The 25,707-nt window shown below is 35.5% G+C and overlaps 1 protein-coding gene across 1 annotated transcript in view; it reads right to left on the reverse strand.

Moving 5' to 3' along the window:
• Positions 1-1,044: 1,044 nt before the first annotated feature.
• The window catches only part of RTTN (rotatin), a gene marked incomplete at its 5' end in the record, with an annotated part of 46,387 nt that continues 21,724 nt past the window's right edge, over positions 1,045-25,707 (reverse strand). Inside the window, 13 exons of the mRNA XM_010010427.1 lie at positions 1,045-1,477; positions 3,150-3,219; positions 3,568-3,671; positions 4,866-5,133; positions 6,995-7,197; positions 8,506-8,632; positions 10,124-10,201; positions 13,640-13,734; positions 17,126-17,231; positions 22,593-22,801; positions 23,841-23,978; positions 24,132-24,285; positions 25,311-25,401. Of these exons, the coding sequence (XP_010008729.1) occupies positions 1,395-1,477; positions 3,150-3,219; positions 3,568-3,671; positions 4,866-5,133; positions 6,995-7,197; positions 8,506-8,632; positions 10,124-10,201; positions 13,640-13,734; positions 17,126-17,231; positions 22,593-22,801; positions 23,841-23,978; positions 24,132-24,285; positions 25,311-25,401 (1,726 nt within the window). The remainder of the gene's footprint in view (positions 1,478-3,149; positions 3,220-3,567; positions 3,672-4,865; positions 5,134-6,994; positions 7,198-8,505; positions 8,633-10,123; positions 10,202-13,639; positions 13,735-17,125; positions 17,232-22,592; positions 22,802-23,840; positions 23,979-24,131; positions 24,286-25,310; positions 25,402-25,707) is intronic.

Raw genomic sequence — 25,707 nt, forward strand, 5'->3', positions numbered from 1 at the left:
CAGCAAACACTGACTTGCAGACCTGTCTGCTGAGTGTTCCCCTGCCCTGCAGCTTACAGCTCTGCAATACTATGGGATGAGCATGACAGCATTTAACAAACGCTTTGCAAGTTACAGTAATTATGCAATGTATCAAGTGGGAAAGAATCAAGCTCTGGTGGTGCTTTTTGTTTGGTGGAGGAGCAGGAGGTTAGCTGATAATTACGTTTCTAGTAATGATTTAATCCAGCCACTCTTAAGTGTCATGCTTATGTCAGCTGAATAATTTCAAGTCACACATTATTTATAAGCATCACAAATAAAACAAACAAAATCCCCTCTATTAGTGGAAAATACTTTCAGTATCTGGTTAGGAAGATGAATTGCAGGTAGACATGACCTTGTTATAACCCTATTAGAGATGTTATCAAAGTTGTGCTTTCTATTTGCTCACTTTAAGCTGTCCCTGACATAAACCAAAAACTTTACGTGTTGAAGGAAATCGAAACACCCTGCTAGAATGTTTCAGAACCACGTTCAGAAAACCATCATGTGTTCAGGCATCAATGTATTTTTCTTTCAAACTCATTCAGAACAATACTGAAAAGCTTAAGACAACAGTTATATGGCAGCAGTTCAAAGATAACACAGGCCTGGATATCAGACTGTTTTTTCCTCAGGGAAAATATTGAAGTGTTTATGAATTGGAAACCAACAGATTGTGTCTGAAGTATTTTCTACAATGTTGTAACATAACTAAAACCGATACACATACCTCCCATCCTGAATAAACAGCTATATTAACATAACTGTCAACTGTAACACCAGCAATTGAGAGATCTTTTTCAATTTTTAGCATCTTAAAAACAAAATTAAAAAACCCCAACAGTTTGAACTGAAAACTATCAAAACTAAACCACACACCTTACTGTTCTATACCTAATAGTTACAACATATTGGGATTGCCAACATTTCATTTCTTGAATCACAGTATGCACTGTGCACATCTACAACATTACAAATTACAATCCACTGACAACAAATGCTGATTTCAATTAAAAACCTCTTTATTAAGACCAATGCAAAACAGCAATTCTAATACTTTACAGTAACAATTTCAATGCATAATTTAGGAAAATTACTGATTTTTCACATCCTTTTCATCTGTACATTCCTTCTTCTGTGTACATACTATACATAGCATCATTATGATGTCCTGTTGGGATTACATTACCGCGTGTAGTGCGATTTCTTTGGTTCAAAGTGATGAACTTCTTCCTCAAAGGCTTCATAAGCTTCCTCCATCGCATATACGCTGCTGCTACAGATCCGTGAATTAGAAGTGTTTTCTTTAAATTTTGGGCTCTCATTTAGTAAGCTGTCCACTTTCAACATAAGAAGTCATCTGATGATGATTAACAATCAAGAAGCTGCACTATATTCTCTAAGCATTTTAAATAGTAGGCATGTAGCTCATTTTCTTCTTGCTGTGGAATAGCTAAAAGGAAATAAAAACATGATTTGGACTTCTAGTTAATTCTTAATAAAAAATTACTTTTTCAAAGATTGCATCAAATGCCTTGCTAGAATTCATTTATGATCTTAACCTGTATATTAAATATACAGGTTAAGATCATAAATAGCAAGAGGTAGCAAATCAAGTACTCATACTTTATGTTGCAAAGTCTGGTGGTTTTTTTCTTTTTGTTTTGTTCAAAGGCTAGATTTTGCAGCTTTCCAAGCCCCCAGCTGGTTGTGACAAAAAAGTGAGAACTGCCTTTTGGTTATGGTATGTTACAATGAAGTCACGCTTTGTTCTTCCTCAAACTTCTCACTGGGTACAACAAAGTGGGAAATGTAAAATAACAGTAGCCATGTTCAACAATTCCCCCATTTACACTCCGAAGAACAATCTACCATTTTAGCCCAATTATTAATGTAATGTGATCAAAAGCATACTAACTAGGGTAGGCTAGTTCAGAACCTTAATACAGGAAAACATAGATTGCAACCTCACATGACTGTAACCTGTAACAATTACAGTTCATAAAACCTTCTATACTCAATATTCTGATACTTCAATGTTTATTAAATTAAAAATTGCTATTTCAGTCTAGAACTTTGTGTTCTAAAGCAGTACCTAATAGGGATTAATGTTATGAGATGCTAGTCTGGAAAAGATTCAAATTTCTACCTTGCTGATTCAACATACTGTTTTGAAAATTCCCTGATCAGTGGTAGGTATGCTATAAAGAACAACAAAAACTTACCTATAAATTAACACACTATGAATATATGAAAAGTTGTATATGTTATATTTGATGATCAACTTAGTAAAGGATGAGTTTGAAACAGTACACTGACAAAATCAATGGATTTGGGTGACAGTACAGAACAATTAGCATGAGATAGTCTAGCAAGAACACATCTCCTTATTAGTATACTAACAAACAATGTCTAATGTGTGCGGAAATTCTGAGGCAATTCAGTTGTGCAAACTACTATGGGAACCTGGCATCATAAGCCCTGCAAATTGATAAACCTATTTGACTACATCTATAGAGCAATTAAAATGAGACATTTGCATATTTTTGCAAGACCAGAGTGTTCCAATAAATCCCAGCTACAGACCAGTGTTGGAACATTCTTCAGAATAAATGCTCTTAAACTGAAGATGGCAACCTATCACATAAAAACTATCCAAATGACAGTTACATTCAGTTAGTTGACAAAAAACTCAAGTCTTCAGAAAGTCAGCAAACTCATAGTACAGTATTTTAAGACTGGATCAATGATCTGTTCTGATGCCTTCTCTTCATGGCTGAATACACTGAGGCTGAGCACTGTTAAGCAAAGATATTGCTAAATGAACAACTTATCTTATTGTAAATTTTGCTCCAAGCACGATCAGATTTACTGTTACAAACTAACCTTAGCAATTACCTGAGGTATTATTTATAATTTGTTAACCAAGAGACATTTTTCTACATCTGTATTTATAAGATGTCTGACCATAAACCAAATTATTACTCATGATTTTAGAGACAAAAGTATCCTTTCAAAAAATTGTAGCACAACAAAAACTTACTGTGATTATATAAACTGAAATGTATTTACAATCTGAGTGATGAAAAAACACAGAACTGGTATTAGTTGAAAATAAAACTTACTTTTCTTTGCTAAAGAATAAGCCTCATCTATTATTCTCCTTATTGATGGATTCTTCAAAGTCACTTTTGCCTGTAGTACACAAAACCACACAAAATATAGTGATGTGACTTTCTTCCCCACATGTTCACACTTTAACAGTGCAGCTTAGAAAATGAATGTAATTCAGCAGAATTTTAGAATTAGCACATGACTGTATCATCATACAGATTGCATTTATATATGCAGTCACAAATCACAGAAGACAAGCTGCTTCCTTACCATGTTGTTTAACCTCCTAGTCTGAGCACCTACGCAAATACAAAAATGAGATGGAACTGCTACTGTAAACTTTATTTTTATTTACTTAAAGGTTGCTGTAGTGTTTACAGCATAAAAGTTAACATTACAAATTTTTCAATTATTTCTCAAAATGCTAACCTTCTGATAGTTGTGAAGCAAAGCCCAAAGCGAAGCTGCTCCTATTCTCTGAACACCACAACTGTCACTCTCCAAACAGCCAGACAGGACTGCAATCGCTTTATCTAATGAAGAAAATAAAACAAAGCAAACCAACCAACCAAACAAACAACCCAGAAAAAACAAACCACAAAAAACCCAAACCACACCTAGAAAATATAATCAAACCCACACAAGTACGTACACATGTCTCAGCATTTTGGAGCACACTTATTTTTGTATCAAGTATTGTATGGCAGAGGAATTACAGAAATTTTATTATCTGATTAAATTTAAATGTGCTTATGAAATTGGCAGACCACATTCCAAGAAATGGTAAAAAGAATATAGCAAAACAAAACCAAGCAAGGTAAACATTAAGCCATCAGTAATAAAACACGCACAGCCATCAGCTATACACAGAGACTGAGTAAGCCATGAAACACTTTTATAACTTCCAGTATCCACAGTTACAGCCACATCAGGATGGAAATTAAGATGTTTTTATTTTCCTTAGTACTTATTATGTAGATGATTTCTAATAAATGAGAATTATTTGCCACCCCACTGTAGGTGCCTTAATTTCCTAGCTTTGCTCTGAAGCCAGACTCCTCAAGTTTGCTTGTTCACTTCGTAATAAAAATTCACAGATTATGGAACTGTGTAATGTATGCTTAATTTAGCAGCAAATCAGCACCTTAGGGAAAAAAGAAAAGCATGGACACTATGGAAAACCTGCTGAGAAAGACATGAGCATTCTCTGCGATTAAATAAGGGAAACGGGTCTTTTACAAAAAAAATGAGAAAAAAGTTCTGCGCATGTTGTTACATTAAATATACATGCCATGACATAACACAAAATAGTTTATCGCAGTATCTGTGACTTGCAGGAGCTAATATGTTTTGTCCAACTGAAAGATAGGAACTTCACTTATTTCAAACTGACTGACACAAAGGATCCTTCAAAACCTCCCTGAAAAACTAGCTGTTTGAGAAAACCGCAAAAATCTTTTTATTCATCATGTGTTACTATATATTATCAGTCTCACCTCTTGTTTTTTTAACTATTTGCTTTTCCTTTTGCTATATATTATTTAATTGCTTTTCTGCCAAAATATGTGTTCCGTAATTACTTCTACAAAAATAATTTTTATAAAAATGCTTTTCTAAACAACAATATTGTGTTCTTGGTCAGTAACTGAAATTGCAATGAAAACACGGTATTCTGGAAGGCACAATATTCTCAGAGTAAAATAGCTTGAATACCTTTAGATACTTACCATTAGCTAATATCTTTGGCTTATTAGTTGTATTAAAACATATGTTATGTAGAATAAGAAGTGCTAGATGTTGGCTGCTTTTGTGTTTGTATTTACACATTTCCACAATCTGGTCTAAAAACCCATTTATCTTCATAATCATCTGCTGTCCATCTTCTCCAAAAGATATGTTCAGTAGCAGCTTTAGCCAAAGAGTAGACACATTACCAGGATTTTTATTACTTCCTTTTGGTAACGAAAGAGACAAAAAGTTCTGCAGGAAGTTACTCTGTCAGAAGGAAGAAAAAGGATGTTAGAAATTATAGTAGTCCATGTTTTGTTCATTGCTGTTTGACCTTCCCGTCTGCACATTTGACCAAAACCTAGTATTAATGTTTCATTTACGTATTTCAGAGAACCCATTATTATAATCAGGGATTTTTGAAAGAATTGGATATGAAAAAGTATCCACATCTTGGTTAAAATGTTAATACGGTAAAATACATTTTCTTCTGTAATAATTTATGCAGTGTAGTTACATAACTTGAGTGTATTTCTTTAAAGGCTAATTCCCACCACTACCTAAGCTTTTTGCTATGCACTTAGCGTTTATGCCCAAAAATAAGCTAGAAAAAATTTAATTGAATCAATGTTCTACTTACTTAATGTATTCTTGATTCCTTATTTGTTATTGCTTGCATTATTAGCAAATGTTAAAGAGATCATAGAATACCTCAAGTTGGAAATCACTTAGAAGGATCTATAGTCCCACACCCCCCTTCACTGACAGGCATAGGAATGTTGTCTGGTTTTGTAAGCTTTGAAGAAAGAGATCTGTGTGTTGATGTGGGATATGCTACTCCTTCCTCATCTCAGTGTTTGCCTCCACTTTAAGGAGACTTTGAGCAGGTGAAAACCTATTCCCCTGTTGCATAGAAAAGATGTTCTAAGATAACACTCCTATGACTATAATGAAACAAATCCTTGACTAAATATTCCGAACCTCACTGACCTTCAACAACACATACAGGCATCTAGTTAAAAGCAAACGATCCAGCATAAAACCTCGCTGTGGTTTTCTTCACGTGAATATAATATTGGCAATTTAATGGAATTAGTAATTCAGCATTGCTTACACTTACGAAAGCAGAGCTCAGAAGACAAAATGAAGACTAAGTATTATCACACTATAGTGAAACTCTGAACACAGCAAAAGCCAAACCAATTCACAGACCAACTACCACAGAAAAGAACTTAAACTCTTAGTTTCTATCACAAAGTGTGAGTATCAGCAATTTTGTAACTGTATGACCAGATTTTACAGAATTAGCACTACAAAAAGATCATACTTCTCCCTGCCTTTTCCAACAGGTAATTAGGTCCAAGTACAGAACATTGTTAATGTAAATTGAAAGAAATTGTTAAAATTATTAAACTACTATAAAAGATTCTAAAAACAAACACACTTTTTATAAGTTCTACTGTGTTAGCTAGTTTTATCATATCACCACCATAGTTGATGTTCTACATGGTTTGACTTCTCAAGGTGTTGAATTTAAATGATCAATGTTAAATTTTAACAAAACAGATTTCTCAGAGAAAATTTCATAAAATATAGAAGGATCATTCAATATACAAATTAAAAAGGGAAAAGACAGTACCGATGTATTCTTATTTATAAAATAAAAATAGATTTCTACCCAACAGCCAATTACAGACATGTAGGACATCTTCTTTTAAACTATAGTTTTTACAAAGATTGTTTCACACAGTATACCTAACAATTTATATGCGTAATTTCTTGTTTACCCCCATGCAGTCTGTTCTACTGTATGCTCATTTCCATGATCCACTAGTGATTACTATCGATATATCTAGGTATTAATTTTTTTACACCTCACTGAAACTGAGAGGTTATAAAAAGCTGTAGCAAAAATTGGTTCCGTATGCTGTTTCTGCTCAGACTATGAATAGGACTGAATTACATGATTCGCTTTGGGAACAGTAACACAACTGAGGAGACAATGGCTTTGATTTCTGCAGAAGCATCTGCATATGATCACAGGACATTCCATACTGAAATATGAGAGTTTATTAAAAAGGAAAATGCATCCATCACATTCCTAATATCAAGAATATAATGTACTTACCTTCTGAATAATGCCTTTACAGTCATGAGACAAAGCAAGGTTAGAAAGAAGACAAAAGACCACCTGCTGAATTGGGCTGTTATCATTTGACACTTGGGAAGCCAATTTCAAGATGTTATGCATTAATGAATTGCCAGCTGCACTTCGTGCAGACGGAAGTGATGATGATTGTCCACCACTGGCCCAACAAAGTGAAGTACAACCTTAAAAAAATTAAATGTTTATCATATGAGAAATGTGCATATACATTTAAAATAAAAAAAAGATCTATAGAAAGGGCAGTCTAACAGCTCAAAGATTGAGATGGAAATTTTGAAAGGAGTATGTTTTATTTTTTCTTTGAACCATAGTGAAGTCAGCGGGACATGCTTTGAATAGAAATGTGCGGGTTTTAACTGTTAAAAACATCTACATGTATTTCTTTGTCTGACTACCCTAAGGGGAAGTGGGTAACTAGTTCAGAGGAGGTAAGTTTGGGTCACCTCATAAATCAACTATTCTGAACAGAAAGAAAAAATATGATGAAGCTAAAATCACTTGCCCTTATTAGTGAGGAAAAAAAAAATGCAGTCTAGAGTCACTCAGAGTTAAGAAACAAGAAAGAACATCAGGACTTCAGCTTGACTTCTAGTACATCACAGGACATTACATTTCAATTTTATATCCTGGGGTTGACTAATACACATTCGACCATTCTTTAGTCCCCATTAAAAAAAAAAAAAAGTCTTTATTAAAAAAAAAAAGGCATCACAAGCTCATTTAAGGTCTGAGGACATTAACTAAAAAGAGGGTTGAAAAGCTCAGAGACTGTCTGGTTAGTATATTTTAACCATGCTAACTCTTTTATAGTCTTGACAGAGGGAAATCAACACATACTAATATGTCTCTTCAAGCCACTAGCAAATCATTACCTGAGTTAATAATCAGGATACGGAATGAGACAAATTCATATTAGGGGAAAAAAAAATAATAAAAAAAAATAAATTACCCATAAATGTCCTCAAATGACAAAGGGAATCCTTATGAAAAATACACAAATATAAGCTACTGAGACCAATGCACAAATAAATGGAAGAAATCTAGTACAGAATTAAATTAGATTTTTTTATATATCAAAATCAGAACATTCTCAGTAAGGGCTGAAGTTCAAACTGTATGAAGTACTGACACATTGTTCTCTGTGAAAGAATTCCTAGAGTAGTATTTTATGGAATACTATTCAGTTTGGCAGGATTTTCACTGTAACCTTCAAACATAATGGTTTGAATTTAATGCTATTTAATCCTTTCATAAAATTGTACTCTTGCTAAATCCAACAGACTGAAACAGGATCTGAACAAAAGTCTTGAATCTATTAAAATCAAAATTCTCAATAGACTTTGATGGACCAGGGCTTTTATACTTCCCTGCTACGGTACTAATAAACATCCCTTTCCCTTTATTATGTTTTTCTGTCTTAATTATTCTGGTTAAATATTTTGACGTATTACATCATAAAGTGATTCCCCTACCTGCAGGACAGTTTGCAGTGTAGACACAAAGCAAATGCAGAGCTATTTGCATTGAGGAGTCATCCATTAAAAACCATGGCCATAGTGAATGCAGAACAGGAACAAGGTGAGTTTTGAGTGCTGCCATCTACAAGAACATGAGGAAGAATTTAAACTGCTATACTATTAAATACTTTGAAAATGAAGCATAAACAGAGTGAGAAAATTGTATTTTCATCTTATTATGTCCAATTTGTTTGCTGTAAAAGATTGTAGGAGAAGAACTGACACCCTAATTTCAACACTAATGAAATTGATTCTATCTTGGTCAAAACCAGCACATATTTTAATTACTGAGACATGCAAACAAAAGTAAAAATTCATTCATTCCAACTGTGGTTGTTCAAGAGCTCCCTATTCTAAAGTTAATTTTACTCAACTAAACTAATTATTAGAACTCAAAAAGCATGGAAATAGAAGACTGCAGTTCTACAGAGCAAATGATACAAAACTTCAGTTATCAACTGCAACCTCCTTCTCTTATCCAAGAAACTCTCTGCAGACCCCTGATCAAAAGAAACAAAACAAAAAAAAAATATTCCACAATATCTCTTATCTGATATTATGATACAACAAAGTTATGGGGACCTTAAGGATAACAAGGTGGCTTATTGAGGTCCATAGTTTACATGGTGTTCTGTATACAAAACTGGTGCTAACACATGCCCACAATAGGGATATTTCTGGAAGATCTGGAAATCTTGTTTCCACCAATGCATTTGCTAAAAGTAGCACAAGTTGTATCACAGTGCCAAGACAAATTTAACTGTGAAAGAGAAAATGGGAATAAATGTGTGAAAGGTATCAGCAATAAGAAAGAGTAGTGATCAGAAAGCAAGAATACAGGAAAGAATGAAAGAATGTAATGTAGAATTTTCCTTATGTTAAAAACAGGTAGGCAGAAAAACTGAAGTAGAAAAGAAATCGAAAGCACAAAAAAAAGAACAAAATACCAAAAAAAACCCCCAAAAAACCCAACAAAGAATGTGAAAGTAAAAGAAGACATTCAAAACAAGATTCTGAGCAAGGAAAATGATGAAAAAAAACCCAAGATGAAAACAAAATTGTGCTTTGCAGGATTAGTGTAATTTAACTCAAGAAAAATAAATGTGTTTGGTTTTTTGAGGGGATTTTTTGTGTGTTTTGTTGGGGGGATGGTTTGTTTTACTTTTGTTTTGCTTGTTTGTTTGGGTTTTTTGTCTTTCAGAAAGGCAAAAGAGAGAGTAAAGAAGGAAAGGAAACTTAACTTTCCAGGCTGTGAAGTGTCTCTCTTATGCCCCCACACCTTTCCCCACATCCATTTTTTATATTATATGCTTTGAAAACTACAATTATTAATTTCAGTAAACAAAAGTGGGTATAAAAGACAACAGCCATCTAAAACCTTTGGGAGACGATGTTTCAATGAGAACATTGAGTTCCTGTGCCTTTATGAAATATTCTTAGGAGGCGGGAATTTAAAGTATTTCTTGCCATTAATATCAAGCTTCAATTTAGCCAGCTTGAAAATAATTTCAAAGTAGAAAAAAAAAAAAATAAAATCACAATCTTCATTCACTAACTGAATGTGAATACTTACTTTACATTCTTCATTTTGAAAGAGGCAGTTTCTGAGGAGCTGCATAGAACACCTTAACTGTTTGTTAAGGTTATCCTCCTATCCAGAGAAAAACATTTGAAGATCATCAACATAAGACCAGAATGAATTTTGTATGAGAACAAAAGTGATTTCAAAGGAGAGGTGCAAATTTAAGACATCAACACTTGGATCTCTGCAGTAGAGTTTCCTTCTGATCTCAGGTAGGATTAATCTCAGCTAGCTTTAAATACTAGTATACTAAAGACATTTATAACAAGTTACTACTAAAGACATTTATATTAAGTTACTTGGAGTCATTCTCATCTCTCTTTATAACCTACAGATATCATTTCTAGGGGCACTGATCTGGCCAAATGCAGAGATCTGTAATGTAGCACTCCACATTGCTTACAACTAATCAAGAACGGGTGGGAACACCTTCTGAGTATTTGTTCCACCCTAAAGCAGACGTCTAAAATAAGTCAAATGAATTGCTCCCTAGAAGCATCTATTTTTCTTCCTTGGATAACAAGAATAAATTAGCTCTGTCTTACAGATCTCTACATTTGGTCATAACAATGCATCCTGATATTCCCAGTGTCTTGGTTCCCTATCCAAAATAACAGAAATAGTTTCCATCCTGATAAGAATATTACAAAGATAAATACAGACCTTTGGACAGTGAGGTTCTACACTGAGATTCAAATACAGAAGTAAATGAAAAAAATAAATCTATGTTTGTGATAGTGCTGTGACACTAAAAAGTTAATGATGGCTGACCTAACTTCTATAAAGTTGACATACTAAACCACTTCTGAAAGATAATCAAATTCCAATAAGCTTGTTCACCACAGCAGACTATTTCTGTTCTATCAAGCATAAAGGAACAAAAATGTAAAATAGGATTCTTGCTTAATCACAGACAAGGTGACGCAACAATGCTTGCTTATAAATCACATCATACAGTCGATGACATTTAGAGAAGTAAAAGCCTACATCAAAAAAGTTAATAAAAGTCAGGTGTAAGATGAAAAACACACAAGTCATAACTCTAAGATGTTCCTTGAAGAACTTCCACATTATTAATTTATTTAATAAATACAAATAGTACTAAATCTTATAAAATGCTACAAGCTACAATTTATATTTACGTTAAACTTCTAGAAGGTTGAAAAAGCTATAGACTGTGTCAATGTCGCTGTCTGTATTTATTTGTTTTAGGATATCTTGATTTTTACTACAATCCTATTTTGAGGTGCTTTGGTTCTCTTTATTTTTTTTCTTTTTTTTTTTTGAAAGCTTAGTTATTTGTAAGTAGTTTGTATGCCCTTGGTTAAGATCACAGTCATTATTGTGAACAAAAAGGAACATCAGGTAAAACAGTTAAAAGAAAAGAAAGAGAAAAAGAAAAGAAGCTCTGATAACTTCACTTTGAGAACTGTGCCTCAGAGTGGGCTGTGGAGCAGTTTTGTGAATCATCAGCTGAATCTGACTTTTCCTCATGTGAAACCAGTTTGCTTGTCATTATGTACCATATATGATGAACAGCACACTTACATATAACAACCTATAGTCCCAGCTCAGCAGAGAAATCTGCCACAAAGTCTTTTGCAAATCTCTTCCAAATAATTCTTAATTAAACAGTGTTTCTGACCTTTCTCAGAGGCTCCATTCTTTCGAGTTTTAAATTCTTTCTACATTTAGGAGAGTAACAAATGTCCCCAGATTTCCCCTTCTCAACCCAAGAAATATAAAGAAGCAGCTGACTTCAACCTTGCTAGACATAACCAGGGCAGGACACCTTTCAGCCTCCACCCCTTGAACAAAGGATAATAAATGTTCTTAGGAGATCTCAAGAAAATATATTGTAGCCTTCAAATGTCAGGGTCAAACTCAAATTCTTTTAAGAGCTCACTGTTATAAAACACAGTTCCACACTCGCAAATCAAGGCTAATGTCTGTATCTGCCAGCGCCTTGGAGAAAAATACTATTGAGCTCAAACAATGCAGAAATATCCTCCAGGAAGACGCTTTCCGCAATTTCTGTTTTATGTGGAAGTGGACAAGATATCAAACTTGACAGCAGAGGTTATTGTTCGTATTTTAATAATTCTTTTAGATGAAAGTAGTAGAAAACAACAGACTGCCACAAAAATCTTATAAAACGTTGTCTGATGGTAAGGAATAATCTATGTCTAGGTGTGGTAAGGAAGAGCTGGCTGATGTGAGAGTCTGGAACAACTGGAAGGGAAGTTATTTAAGAAAAAAAAAAAAAGGCTAAAGAAACTGTGAATGTAGAGAAGAATCTGGGAGTACAGGTAGTGGAAGGAGCAGAAGTATGAGGTAAAAAACCAACTGTGACAAGAAGTCAAAGCCAGGGACAACTGAGTCTGATGACAAGAGACTGCAACATCCAGACCAAATACGCAGGAGGACAGAAAACGAATTAGAATTGGAAGCCAGATAATATGAGAATGTAGAGAATAAAAAAATATGACTTACATGTGCAACCAGACTGGCATTGGTTTTGGGGTGGGGAGAAGACTGACTGGTACAGGAACAGACAAAACCATAATGACTAGCACTAGTTGAAAGACACTGAGAGAGAAAAACTGAGAAACAGAAAACATATTATTGTGGAAACTAGGTGGGAAAAATTGGCTGGATTGGACCATGAAGTCAAGGCTGAAAATCCAAGTATGTTTGAAAATAATACAGTACTCTTAGATATTGCTGTAGTCTAAACAAATATAAATTGCAAGCACTGACAGGTGACAAATGGATGAACATATACGTGTATGAATGTCTGAAACTGAATTTCTGAACTCTCAACAAGAAGCCTGCTAGCTGCTGACTTCAACCAGAATGGGCTAGTTGCTAATTCTGATAAGCTGGACTAAAAATGGGAAGTCCTGAATCCTCCAATTACAGAAAAGACAAGAGACAGAACCACTAACTCAGAGGCCTATCATGTATTGTACTTCTCGTATAGAATATTTAGATTAGGTAAACAGGAGCTTGGTTCTGGAAAGAAAAGTTGGTGGTGACAAGGATTTCTGAAAAGAAATGGTCTCTGGAAGAAAGGGTCACTCTGCAAGTGAGAGAAGATCCAGAAGACTAGAAAGACGCATGGAGACAAACACCAGTGCATGCCAAGGGGCTCTGGCCAGTAACACCCAAGACTGGTAACTAAGCAACTGCAAAACACAATCCAATATGATTTTCTGCCTGACTTTCCTGAACCAGCAGACATTTACATGTTGGAAAGGGAAATTGAGACCTAATGAACATAACTCTGGGTGGGAGAGTGAGTATGTAAGATAATCAAGTTGGTAAAAGCTCTAAAATCACTGAATCTTAAACTCTAGCATCCAGATCCAATACAAGCTGTCATTTACTCTGTCTCACCTGTGACAGGTAATAACAGTAATGGCCTCAAGAAAACAAACAAAGAAAACAAACAAACAAGAGCTTGGAAGTGCCTTAACATATCAGTCTTCTGATTTTTACAGTTACCTTTTTTTTCTGTGTTTTCCCAGCCTTTAAGGAATCCAAATTCAGCTGTGCATGAATATGTTTCATGTTTTCTATACAGCTGTTTATCAAGTCAACTGGAAGACAAAAAATATTAACATTTTGAAGTTCATTCATAATCAAAAATATTTTATGAAACATAAAATAGCTTTCTTGCAATCATCTTGATTACTGTTACCCTCCTGAACTGAGATTTAAGGATTCAGATATCCAAATTGTGTGAGTTCATAACGTATGTTATCTTTTTGATTATCAGGAAGTAACGAACTGTGTCTGAAATAGAATGCATCTAGCTGAATGATCTTTAGAAGCAAGAATACATTTGAGTCCTTTTGCAACAGAGTCCTGCGAGAGGAATTACAAAAGGAAAGGGGAAGATGGATTTGGGAGGAAGAGGATAGCAACTCATAACTCTTTGGCCTATCTTCAATGATGCTGCCTAGAAGACTGAAGCTTGAAGAGGTTATGGCATGCATTTATCTTATCTTACCCAATTTTTCTGTAACAGCAGCAGATTTGCTGCATCTGAGGAGGAAGGAAAGCAAATGTTGAGGTGACACAAAGCGCAAAATTTTGAATTAGGTTCTCTTCTTGGTATCTAGAGTCTTTAATTCATTACAAGATCATGGAGTGACTACATCAGTGGACAAGGGAAGAACTAGGGATCTCATACGAGACTTCTGTAAGGCCTTTGACTCAGTCACCCACAACATCCTTCTCTCAAAATTTGTGATGGGTGGACTGTTCAGTGGACAAGGAATTGGTTGGATGGTTACACCCAGAGAGTAGTGGTCAATGGCTCACTCTCAAGATAGAGATTGGTGACAAGTGGTGTCCCTCAGGGGTCCATACCAGCACCAGTACTGACAAGTCTGAGGGATGGGATGCCATCCAAAGGGACCTGGACAAGTTTGAGAATTGGGCCCATGTGAATCTTACGAGGTTCAACAAGGCCAAGTGCAAGATCCTGCACCTGGGCCGGGACAGCCACTGGTATCAATACAGGCTGGAATGAAGGGACTGACACCAGCCCTGCCACGAAGAATTTGGGGTTACTGGTGGATGAACAGCTGACAATGTACACTTGCAGCACAGAAGGCCAACTGTATCCTGGGTTGTATGAAAGGAAGTGTGACCAGCAATTTGAGGGGGGCAATTTTCCCCCTCTACCCCACTCTGGTGAGAACCCACCGGGAGTACTGTGCTCAGCTCTGGGGCCCTCAGCCCAGAGGGCCACGAAAATGAGCAGAGGGATGGAATACCACTACAATGAAGAAAGGCTGAGTTGGGAATGTTCATCCTGGAGAAGAGAAGGCTCTGGGAAGATCTTATTGCAGCCTTTCAATAGTTAATGGAGGTTCTAAGAAAGATGGGGACAAACTTTTTATCAGGACCTGTTGCAATAGGACAAGGGGTAATGGTTTTATGGTAAAAGAGAGGGGATTTTGACTAGATATAAGGAAGAAAGCTTTTACAATGAGGGTCGTGAAACACTGGAACAGAGAGGTGGTTGGTGGCTCATCCGTGGAAATACTCAAGGTCAAGTTGGACGGGGCTCTGAACAATCAGATCTAGTTGAAGATGTCCCTGTTAACTGCAGAGGGATTAGCCTAGATAACTTTTAAAGTCCCTTCCAACCCAAATTATTTTATGGTTCTATGATCATAGGCTCATGGGATAACTCAAGTTGGAAGAGATTGCCATCAGGTGTCATCTAGTCCAACCTCCTGCTCAAAGTAGAGTCAGCTATAAGATCAGGCAAGGTTTACTTGTAGCCTTATCCAGTTTAGTCTTGAAAATGCCAAAAGACAGAGACTGCACAGTATGTCTAGCCACTGTTTTACCGCCTTTGAATGGAAAATATTTCTTTATAGCCAGTTTGCCAAATTTCAATTTATGCCCATTCTCTCTCACCCTCCTACATCATGCACTGCTGTAAAAAAACCTGGCTCTGTCTTCTTCAAAATCTCAGAGGTACGAGAAGGTCATCCCAAAATGTTATTTTTTCCAGGTTGAACACTGCCAGTTTCCTCAGCCTTTCCTTTAGGGACAGGTAGGAACAACCACCTTCATGCCCCTCTGCTGAACTTGCTCCAGTTTGTTGATGTCTTTCTTGTACTGGGCCAAAACTAGATTCATTATGCTGGGTTTGGTCTGACAAGTGCTAAGTAGAAGAAAGATAATCCTTTCCCCTTGATCTACTGGCTGTGTTCCTGCTAATACAGCCCAACATGCTGTTATTCTTCTCACATTCAGCTTGCTGCCTACTAAGACCTCAAGGTCTTTTTCAGCTCCCCAGTCAGCTTGTACTGCTGTAAGGGTTTGTTCCTTTCCAGGTGCAGGACTGTATTTGTATCTTAAAAAGAAGTGCTTAACAGTTGAACAGGTGATGTTAGAGCTACAGATATCTCCGGGACATTGACTTGACCCTCAGAACTTCTCTTCCTTTCCTCTAAGGTTTGTGCTGCATCACAGCAAGGACAATGTGAAGGCTACTCTAGTGTAAAATGTGATGCATTTCATACACTGCTAGTGCCTTCACAAGATGTCAGGTCTTAGATGATCTAGAAGGTCACCAACAGAAGAAGAGCCCTGATTAAAGCAAGGGCTGAGTAGACCACTAGCTTACTGGGAAAGAGCAGAAAGCAGGTACATAGCATAGGATTTTAAGTTCAGAGTTTGCTGCTGCTATTACGGTGAGACATTGAGCAGTTATGTCTAGGCTATGTATTTCAGCGTAGCGTAGTTTTAAGTACTGAACAAACCAACAGAGAGATGTGAGTAATGAGAAAGCACCCAAGACAAAGTGCACTTGGGCTGATCAGCAGGCATTTAATGTACGACACAAAAAAAATGCAAATAACTAGTCTCCCCTGTGTTCTACTAGACACAAAAAGCCTTTGATTAGAGGTTTTTAACTTTTGTTTTACTGCTGTAAAATCAAAACTTTAGCATGAAAGATGACGCACTGCAAGGGAAGAAGGTCCTACTTAAACTGTAAAATGGGAAGAAAGAAAGGAAGTGGCAGGGAAGAACAAAGCTAAGAAGAAGTCTCTTCATGTCTAGGTCATTAAGGTTCTAGTCAGAACTGAGAACAGAGGGCATACTTTCACTTACAAACCTGTACTGGCATAGCATGAAACAAGAAATGGAAGATACTACCAGCACAAAATCTCCCATTTTGAATGGATGAACATGCCACTAGCACTAAAAGCTCACGGGTTTCTTCTCACTCCAACACAGAGCTGTGATTTCACCGCAAGTTTTTACACTGGCTATAATGTAATATTTTACCTGCAACTGAAAATTTTAATTAGTAATAATGTTTTCTGTAAAAATCTGCAAAAAAATGCCACTGAAAACTAGGACTTTTGTTTTGACAGAAACCATTATGATTTAAAAAATTACATGAAACACCTGCAAGCATTTGATTCATATATCATTTAACATACATTTTGAAATGCTCACCTTCCAAAGCAGATTTCTGGGCATTTTTACTGACAGCTAAAAGAGACAGCAGTGCATTTGTAGCAACTTCTTTCAGCACATCCTTTGAAGATTTTCTTTCACAGATCTACAGATAATGCAATTTTATTACTAAAATGAGAAAGTGAGCATAGTAAAAGTAGTATTCATATCTATAAATATGTTATCATGATCTATATTTTCATTTGGATGATTCATGACTATATTCCTGTCCAGAGTTCTCCCTCTGTATATTCATTTTTATAGTTCATCCGCACTGAAGTTTTTAATTATTTTTTCTAATAACAGTGTTAAGATTTCCCACCCACCCACACCAAGCTCACTCCTCTTACTCTTTTCTTAACATTCTACATTCCTAAAGCCTAGATTCTCAGCCCTAGCATTCCAGGCCTTTTCTAATGTTCAGGCTTGCTATTGCAGACAACTCACTGACATGCTGTTGGTGCAATCTCACTTTCCTTCAACACAGCGATGAAGAAGAGACATTAAACATCAGTGAAATTCTTCAGAATAAAAATATCATTGACACACTGATAGTTGCTGGGTTTTTTAGATACTCTTCCAACCAGAGAAAAATTGTCATTTGTTTTATTTTTGTGAACATCATAGTATCTCTAATAACATAAATATAACATCTGTGCTTTCAAAAGAATATTTATTTGGAGCCGTATAACAATATAGTTGAAAGATGAGTATCTGTTTGTACTTTATACTATATACACTTGAGAATTTTGTCTGTCTAGCAATTTTTCCTAAACTACCATTCCAATACTGATATCCAGTACAACAGAAAATGGTAAGCACCGTAATACAATAAAGTAAGAACTGTCGCTGGATCATACTAGAAAGCAAAACACATTTTAAAGTTAGCCAAAAAGACAGCATCTTAAGAAAAAACTTAACACTTCAGAAATAAATCTTGTGAGTACTTCACCCATAGGACTTCATAGATTTTACACTTCTACATACTTCACATATATCCCCTTTTATTGGCTTTAGCCCTTTAGCTAATAATTGTCACAAATTTTTCAAATTGTAATATGCAATAAAATCTCAATCTAAGCTCTAGGGTTATCAAAGCCAGGTTGGATGGGGCTTTGAGCAACCTGATCTGTTGGACGGTGTCTCTGCTCATGGCAGGGGCATTGGAACTAGATGATCTTGAAGGTCCCTTCCAACTCTATGATTCTGCAAATCTATGTGTTCAGTGTAAGCAGAACAGAAAATGTCGATAGATGAAGACTAAGTTTACAACTTGAAAACAAAAACCAGCCAAAATAAGGCTGATAAGGACAAGTGACACCAAAACAAAGCACCAAGGCATGGACTGGGTTCTGCATTTATAGCTACCAAAAAAAAAATAATAAATTCACATTTAGACTACAGTTGGTTTTATTAGATTCCAAGTGATCTAATAAAACCAGTCCTAGTTTTGGGATCTAACTAGATCAGCAACACAAGAATATTTTAAGTAAATTATCTATTTTTCTGTATTGATAAGTGGTGGTTTCTTTTCCAAGTAAATAATTTAGATGTCTGAGTAGTTAAAAATATAAAAATCAAAGCTTAAGCTTGATGTTAATTTACACTAGCCAGCAAAACATGACCTGGAAGTGTGTGCTTGCAGCTCAGAAAGCCAATCATATCCAGGGCTGCATCAAAAGGAGCTGAACAGCAGGTCAAAGGAGGTGATTTTCCCCCTCTACTTTGCTCTTGTGAGTCCCCACCTGCAGTACTGCATCCAGCTCTGGGGCCTCTAACACAAGAGAGACATGGACATAGAATCTTAGAACAGTTAGGGTTGGAAAGGACCTTAAGATCATCTAGTTCCAACCCCCCTGCCATAAGCAGGGACACCCCGCACTCAACCCAGTTGCCCCACGCTTTGGGTTGGAGCATTCACAACTTCCTTGAGCAACCCATTACAGTGCCTCACCACCTTCACTGTAAAGAACTTCTTCCTTATATCTAATCTAGACTTCTCCTGTTTAAGTTTGAAACCATTACCCCTTGTCCTACCACTACAGTCCGTAATGAAGAGTTCCTCCCCAGCATCCTTGTAGGCTGGGGAGGGACTCTTTATTAGGGACATGCTCAAGCATGTCCAGAGGAGGGCTATGAAGATGATCAGAGGGCTGGAGCACCTCTCCTATGAAGACAGGCTGAGATAGTTGGGGTTGTTCAGCCTGGAGAAGACTCTGGAGAGACCTTAGAGCAGCCTTCCAGTACCTAAAGGGCGCCTACAAGAAATCTGGAAAGGGATTTTTTACAAGGGCACGTAGTGACAGGACAGGGGAAAAGCTTCAAGCAGAAAAAAGGTATATTTAGATTAGATGTTAGGGAAAAACTCTTTACTATGAGGGTGGTGAGACACTGTCACAGGTTGCCCAGAGAAGGTGTGGCTGCCCCACCCCTGGAAGTGTTCAAGGCCAGGTTGGACGGGGCTTTAAGCAAGCTGGTCTAGTGGTAGGTGTCCCTACCTCTGGCAAGGGGGTTGAAATCAGATGACCTTTAAGGTCCTTTCCAAGCAAAACCATTCTATGATTACATGAAAAAAAAACAAAATGATGAGTTCCTTCAATCCTGCGTAACCTAAAATGTAGATTAAAAGTATAAAAATTCCATTCTTTCTTAAAGAATGCTCCTTTATGCTTTTTTCCTTTACTCTTCAATCAAGAATCATAGTTTTTAATTAAGAAAAAAGTCAATCATAGGGAACATTTAAATAATTAATAATTCACAACTAACTACTAGTTGAGTGGAAAAAAAATACTCTAAATTTATCATTTCTTTTGCCATCAGATTCTATAGGTTTAAATGACTAGTATTAAAGCATTAAAATGTGAATGGACACTTTTAACACTTTTTTGAAATTATGATGTATAATAAATTTAAGATGTCCCATAAATCCACAGCAGACACAGCTATGTTAGACTGCACCTTCTGTAAGTTAGTTGAAGGGGAGATCACTGACTTTCTGAAACATTATATATTTTGTATCTAGAAAATAAAAGCTAGGGCCTAAATTTGAGACATTATGTATGGATTATGGTTTCCTTATTACTTTTACTCCTGATTTTGAAAACATGTACACAAGGGTTAAAGTTGACATACACAAAAGCACCAAAACCTTTTGAAGTCAGCATGTGCATTTATTAAAGCGTTATATGCAATAATGCATACCAATTTAGTACCTGGTCACACCTGCAGACAAGGTCCCAAGTTAGCATTTGACATTGCATATCAACTCCTCTGCAGATTTTATCTTGTTAGATGATTAATGGAGATGACTATTTGAAAATTGTCTCTCACTGCCTTTTCTGTTACTCAGTATTTGCTGAAGTGCTTCTCTTGAAGGAAGGTTATATTTGTTATATATATAACAAATTTTTCAGTTGTTATGTGGTTTGATATTTTTTGTGTGTTTTGTTGTGTTTGGCTTTTTTTAACAGCCAACTTTACATCCTATGGGCTCCTCTTTCAAGTGCCTCTGAATGATCACTGGAGGGTAAGGAGGGAAGAAGTACATAAATATATGTACTTCGCTCTAAAAATTGAAGCTGGTTTTTCCTAATTCTGCTATTCTTTTGAGGGCATCATAGCAGCTTTAAAAAGCATTATAGCTTCATCATAGCATCACAGCATTATAAAGCCCCTGATAGAACAAGTTATCTTCTGAGCTATTTTATGACCAAAATGCAATGTCTATCTACAGCTCTGAACAGTTAAAGAGCAAGTTAAAAAGCTGCTATCTCTTACAATACCATGTCATAGTGTCTGATGTACTTTTGGCCTGCCCGCGGTTACTTCTGCATTGTGTAGACTTTTCTGCTGTCACCATAAGAATCATCACTTTTTGTTAGCAAAGACTGGTAATCAGTTATGTATACTTGTATGAAAATAAGGGAATGCAACATACTTCCATGTAATTGCATTTCTTGTGCCAGAGCCAAGGAGTTCAGTTTTAGGCACATACAGGAACATTAAATACAAAAACCTAATAGGATATTTATCAAATTATGGGATTTCAATAAAGTGTCCCTGCTTTGCTATGAATCTCTGAAAAATCACGTCCTTGCAGGAAATCTCTATGCACTCAAATTATCCGCAATTAGTTGCTCAAGGAATTCTAGTTTTAGAGGCCTATATAGCGACAGCAAGAAACATCCTCTCATGAAGTTTCTCCTCACTAAAAGACACCAGGTTCTCAGTGGACAGAAACTATGCCCCAATAAGTGCTGTAGAAGCACAGTGGTGTAAGACTGCAGCAGCGAAACAGAGGTTGTGTGACGGATATCAGCTAGACCAAGACAAGTCCTGGTAGGAATAAGGTTAGCATACAAGAATTTGGCAACCATAGGAAGAGAGGAGATAAAGTGATACTATGAGCACTATTTTGGTCACACAACCCAATATATATGCTGAAAAACTAATGGTTTACATAGCAAAACAGTACTAAATATGATTCTCACAAAAAAAAAAATAAAATTATGAGACACTGACTCCAGAATATGAGAAATCATAAGCTATGTTATATGAAATGTGCATCTTTTAGGCAAACACAGTCATGAGTCACTATGATTCTTACAGTGACAAAGTGCAAATAATTTAAAGAAAGACAGCGAGTACATAAAGGAATCAATTTGCGAGGGAAAATAAATCAGACAAATTTCACATATTACTTTTCTTGTTACTAAGTAATGGAAGATATTTTAACAGTCTGTACGTAAGTGAAGGATGTAAATATAAAGGAGGTAAAAAGAATCAGTTGGGACAGTATATAAAAGTATAAATAAAACTTTATGAAAAGATTACACGAAGCAAGACAGAACATTAAGAGTAAGTATCTAGGAAAAAAGCATCTTATCACCAAAATATATATTTTGTCAGACAACAAAGTTCCTAAAAAAATTAGTGAAAATACATTAGCTGGCCAATTTAAAATTAGCCTGGAAAATACATTAATATATGCTCCTTACATGCAACAACACTGATCTTACACTATCAGGGAATGAAGTAGAAAGTTTAATGATTTATTTTGGTTCACAATTTTTATGAAGGCAGCTGTTATAAAAAACAATGCTGTAATTTACACTGAGGATAGCTATGTGTCAAACTTTAAAAATCTCATTACATGTTTGGAAAAGCTGAAAAATAAGTGTATGTATTTGGCCAAATATATTCTACGTATTATATCTCCTCTATCTAATATTACCATGCCGCTACAGCACAATTGCCTTGCAAGGCACTTCCTAGAAGTTGCTGCTTTGCATTTGTTCCAGCTTATTACCTGAATTTCAAAAATGAGTGTAATAGATGTCTCAAATTAAAGAAGTCTTGGTTCATAACTGGAAACAATTGATTTTTGAATAGGTAACTACAGTCCTTCTTAATAAAATACAAAAATGTAAAAATACATCCTGCAATCACATCATCAAATTCTAAATACCTGAATAATTAATGCAGTCAGTTGAGTTACTGATGCCTGGCATCCTTCAATGTGATCCAGAAGAAAGCTGATAGTTGGATTCTGACATGTATTCTCTTTATCTTGGAGCTGTCTTCTTCCTTCTTCATTCAAAAGGACAGAGAGGAACTGTAAACTAGTCACACATAATGGATGTGTGGTTGACAGATGAATACAATCACAAATGTTATCTGAAAGGTTAAACAGAAAAATACAGAATTTTATATTTCATTCTGAATAAAGCTTAAGTGCTTTGGAATTCAGAAAGACTTATCAAAAGAAAGCATGTAAGCCAAGAAACAGTTATACCTGTTCACTGCACAAGGAACTTATAAATTCTACGCATTTGACAAGTCTTTAAAAATCTAAGGAAGAAAAATTTGGGGTTTATAACATTCAAATGAACTAATTCGCCTGCATTGATTTTACTATAAAACAAGAACAAAAAAAAAAAAACACCCACCCCAGTTTCAATTTGCTATATCACTCATTCATTCAGTAATTTTCTGAACTCTTCTCACTTTATTCAGCAGCTTACATTATAATGCCAACAGTACCCATCAGCTGCTTTGTGTGTAATTGGATTTGGATTCACCAGATCACTTAACATGCAACTGCCTGAAGTCACAAGCTTGAATGGACTATGCTCATAATTCAGTACTGAAACATGTCAGAGAATCTTGGTGACCTAGAGCCCTGACTAGGCAAGTAACTAATGAAGAAACAATTGAAAAAACCCAAAGAACAAAACAAACAAACAAACAAACAAAAAAACACACAAAAACCCCAAAAAACAAACAAACCAAAAAGCACAAAAAAACCCCAACAACTCCCCTTATAATAAACTTTAAAAAAAAAACAAAAACAAGCAAACAAACAAAAAAACCCAACATAACATATAAGGAAAAAAATGAAGTGCTAATGGATTATTTCAGGCTTTACTCAGAGGTGCCACATTTGATTAAGATTTACAGTTAGAATCACTAACCCATATATGCAAACAGAACTTGTGAATTTATCTGACAGTTCAAAGGTTAGTCTGATGAGATCAGAAAGAGTTGTAAAAATCCAGTTAAGGGAAAAAGTTAGTCAACCTCCAGACACATCTGGTTTTCATTTTGTATATGTCATTGCTAATTACTTAATAGCATCTAAACAGGAATGTCCCTCTTTTCTGTTTCTTTATTTTATTAGTTGCTAGGTTAAAACCCATCCAGGAATAGTCATTACCAATTATTGCTGTACAATGATTTGCAAGGGCTGCTGTCACAGATGGAAAAGATATTTGGCCACTCTTCCACAATAATGTAATTAGAAGGCTGAAAAAGTCTACCCATGTTTCATGAAGCACAGACGTTAACTCAGTATCTGCAAAGATAATAGGGAGGGGAAAAGTCAAACCATTCACATGTGTGCACAAACCCGGACAGCTAAGCCTGACAACAACTACTAGTTTAAATTAAGGTGGTATGTAAATAAAGACCTGACTCTGGCTACACTGGGAACAAAGTGCTTCATTACCTAATCCATCTTTCGAGCGAATGGCGAGAATTGTAAAGATATTTCCCAAGAAAGGTTTCAACACTTCATCCTGGATTACAAGCTGAGAGTCCACCAATAAACATGATTTCAGAAGCCTGGACACAGATGACAAGTATTGAAGTTGTAATAATACCTGTTAAATATTTGTAAAAATATATGAAATAAAGACACATAGTTGCACCTTCCACTTTTTTTTTTTTTTTTTTAATTTAAATACATCACCTCAACTGGCTCGTAACATTTTGAATAAATATATACAACTTATAAGAAATAATAGGATACTAATTAAAATTGTTCCCCTAATTTTTATTGTAGAAGATGAAACAGAATCCCTAGTCTGGAAACACATGTGTGAAATCAATTTTCTAGTGATTAAGAATAAAGTTCCTCGAGAAAAAGTTGTAATTCATTATATGTACAGCATCATATTCTCTGGAAGCTCCCAAAGAAAAACTTAAAAGTGGTCATTAATATTGATAAATACATATATTTCCTGAAAACAAACTCAATTTGAAGCTTTAGGAAAAAAAAATATTCCTGATACATTTATTTATTCTCCCAAGATTTCTGCAGAAACACATTTTCTTAACAATCTGTGTATCTTTCTTCAAAGTAAATCTGAATCCAGAGCAGTACAAGCTTTAAAATATTGCTCAGCCATGAACATAGTATATTCTATATGTTATATACAGAGAGTTAAAATTGATACAAAAGTAGTTCCATTGGCAGTAACCCTATATGCTTTGCATACATCAAAATTAGTTGAGAACTATGTGTCTGCAGGACTGAAGACAAAGCAAAGCTACCTGTTTTGTTGCAAAAAATAAATATGAAATGTGTCAGTAACTATCTGGCTCATATTTTAATACTGTTCAAAGAAATTCTATTATATGATTTCTGTAACCACTAAACTCAATTTGTATTTTTCAAACACGGGTTTTCAGTTTGATGGTTCTATGTATAGTTCTAACACAAAAATTAATTGTTCTGTGTTAAATAAAACACGGTTTATTTTCTCTTAAACTTTGTCAAAAGCACAGATTCACATGAAGGTAGCCTATAGCAGTGTGTCTGGACTATGATAATGAGTATAGATTATGCAAACATAATTATTTTCAAAATTTAAAAAAAATAGAAAGTAACAAACAGTTCTCTAACCTGAGCTTTTACATGTTCTACATGGCAAGGATGACCCAAAGGAGCTTTCACTTCCAAGATACATCTCTCAACCAGATTAGCACTTACAAGACTAAAATAAAATAAAGTTGGTTAGAAATATACTTAAATAATTAAACACTCTACTAATTTAATGTTACATAGAAGAGAACATTTTAAACCAAAAGTTAAAAAAATTATGAAGCACTTTTTTAAAATAGTGGGGTTTAGCAGTAAGTCTATTCAATGGCAACTGTAGTAGCAGTGAGTTGTTTCAAAATAGACTAACAAATTCCAACGGCTGTTACTGCACCGTTAGACTGGGGGGATGGGGGGGTGGGGTATGTGTTTAATTGTTGGGGGTTTTCTTTTCATTAATTGCAGTATGAAGAGCAACAAC

This window comes from Nestor notabilis, unplaced genomic scaffold (assembly GCF_000696875.1).
Source record: "Nestor notabilis isolate BGI_N333 unplaced genomic scaffold, ASM69687v1 scaffold9702, whole genome shotgun sequence".
Taxonomy (NCBI): domain Eukaryota; kingdom Metazoa; phylum Chordata; class Aves; order Psittaciformes; family Psittacidae; genus Nestor; species Nestor notabilis.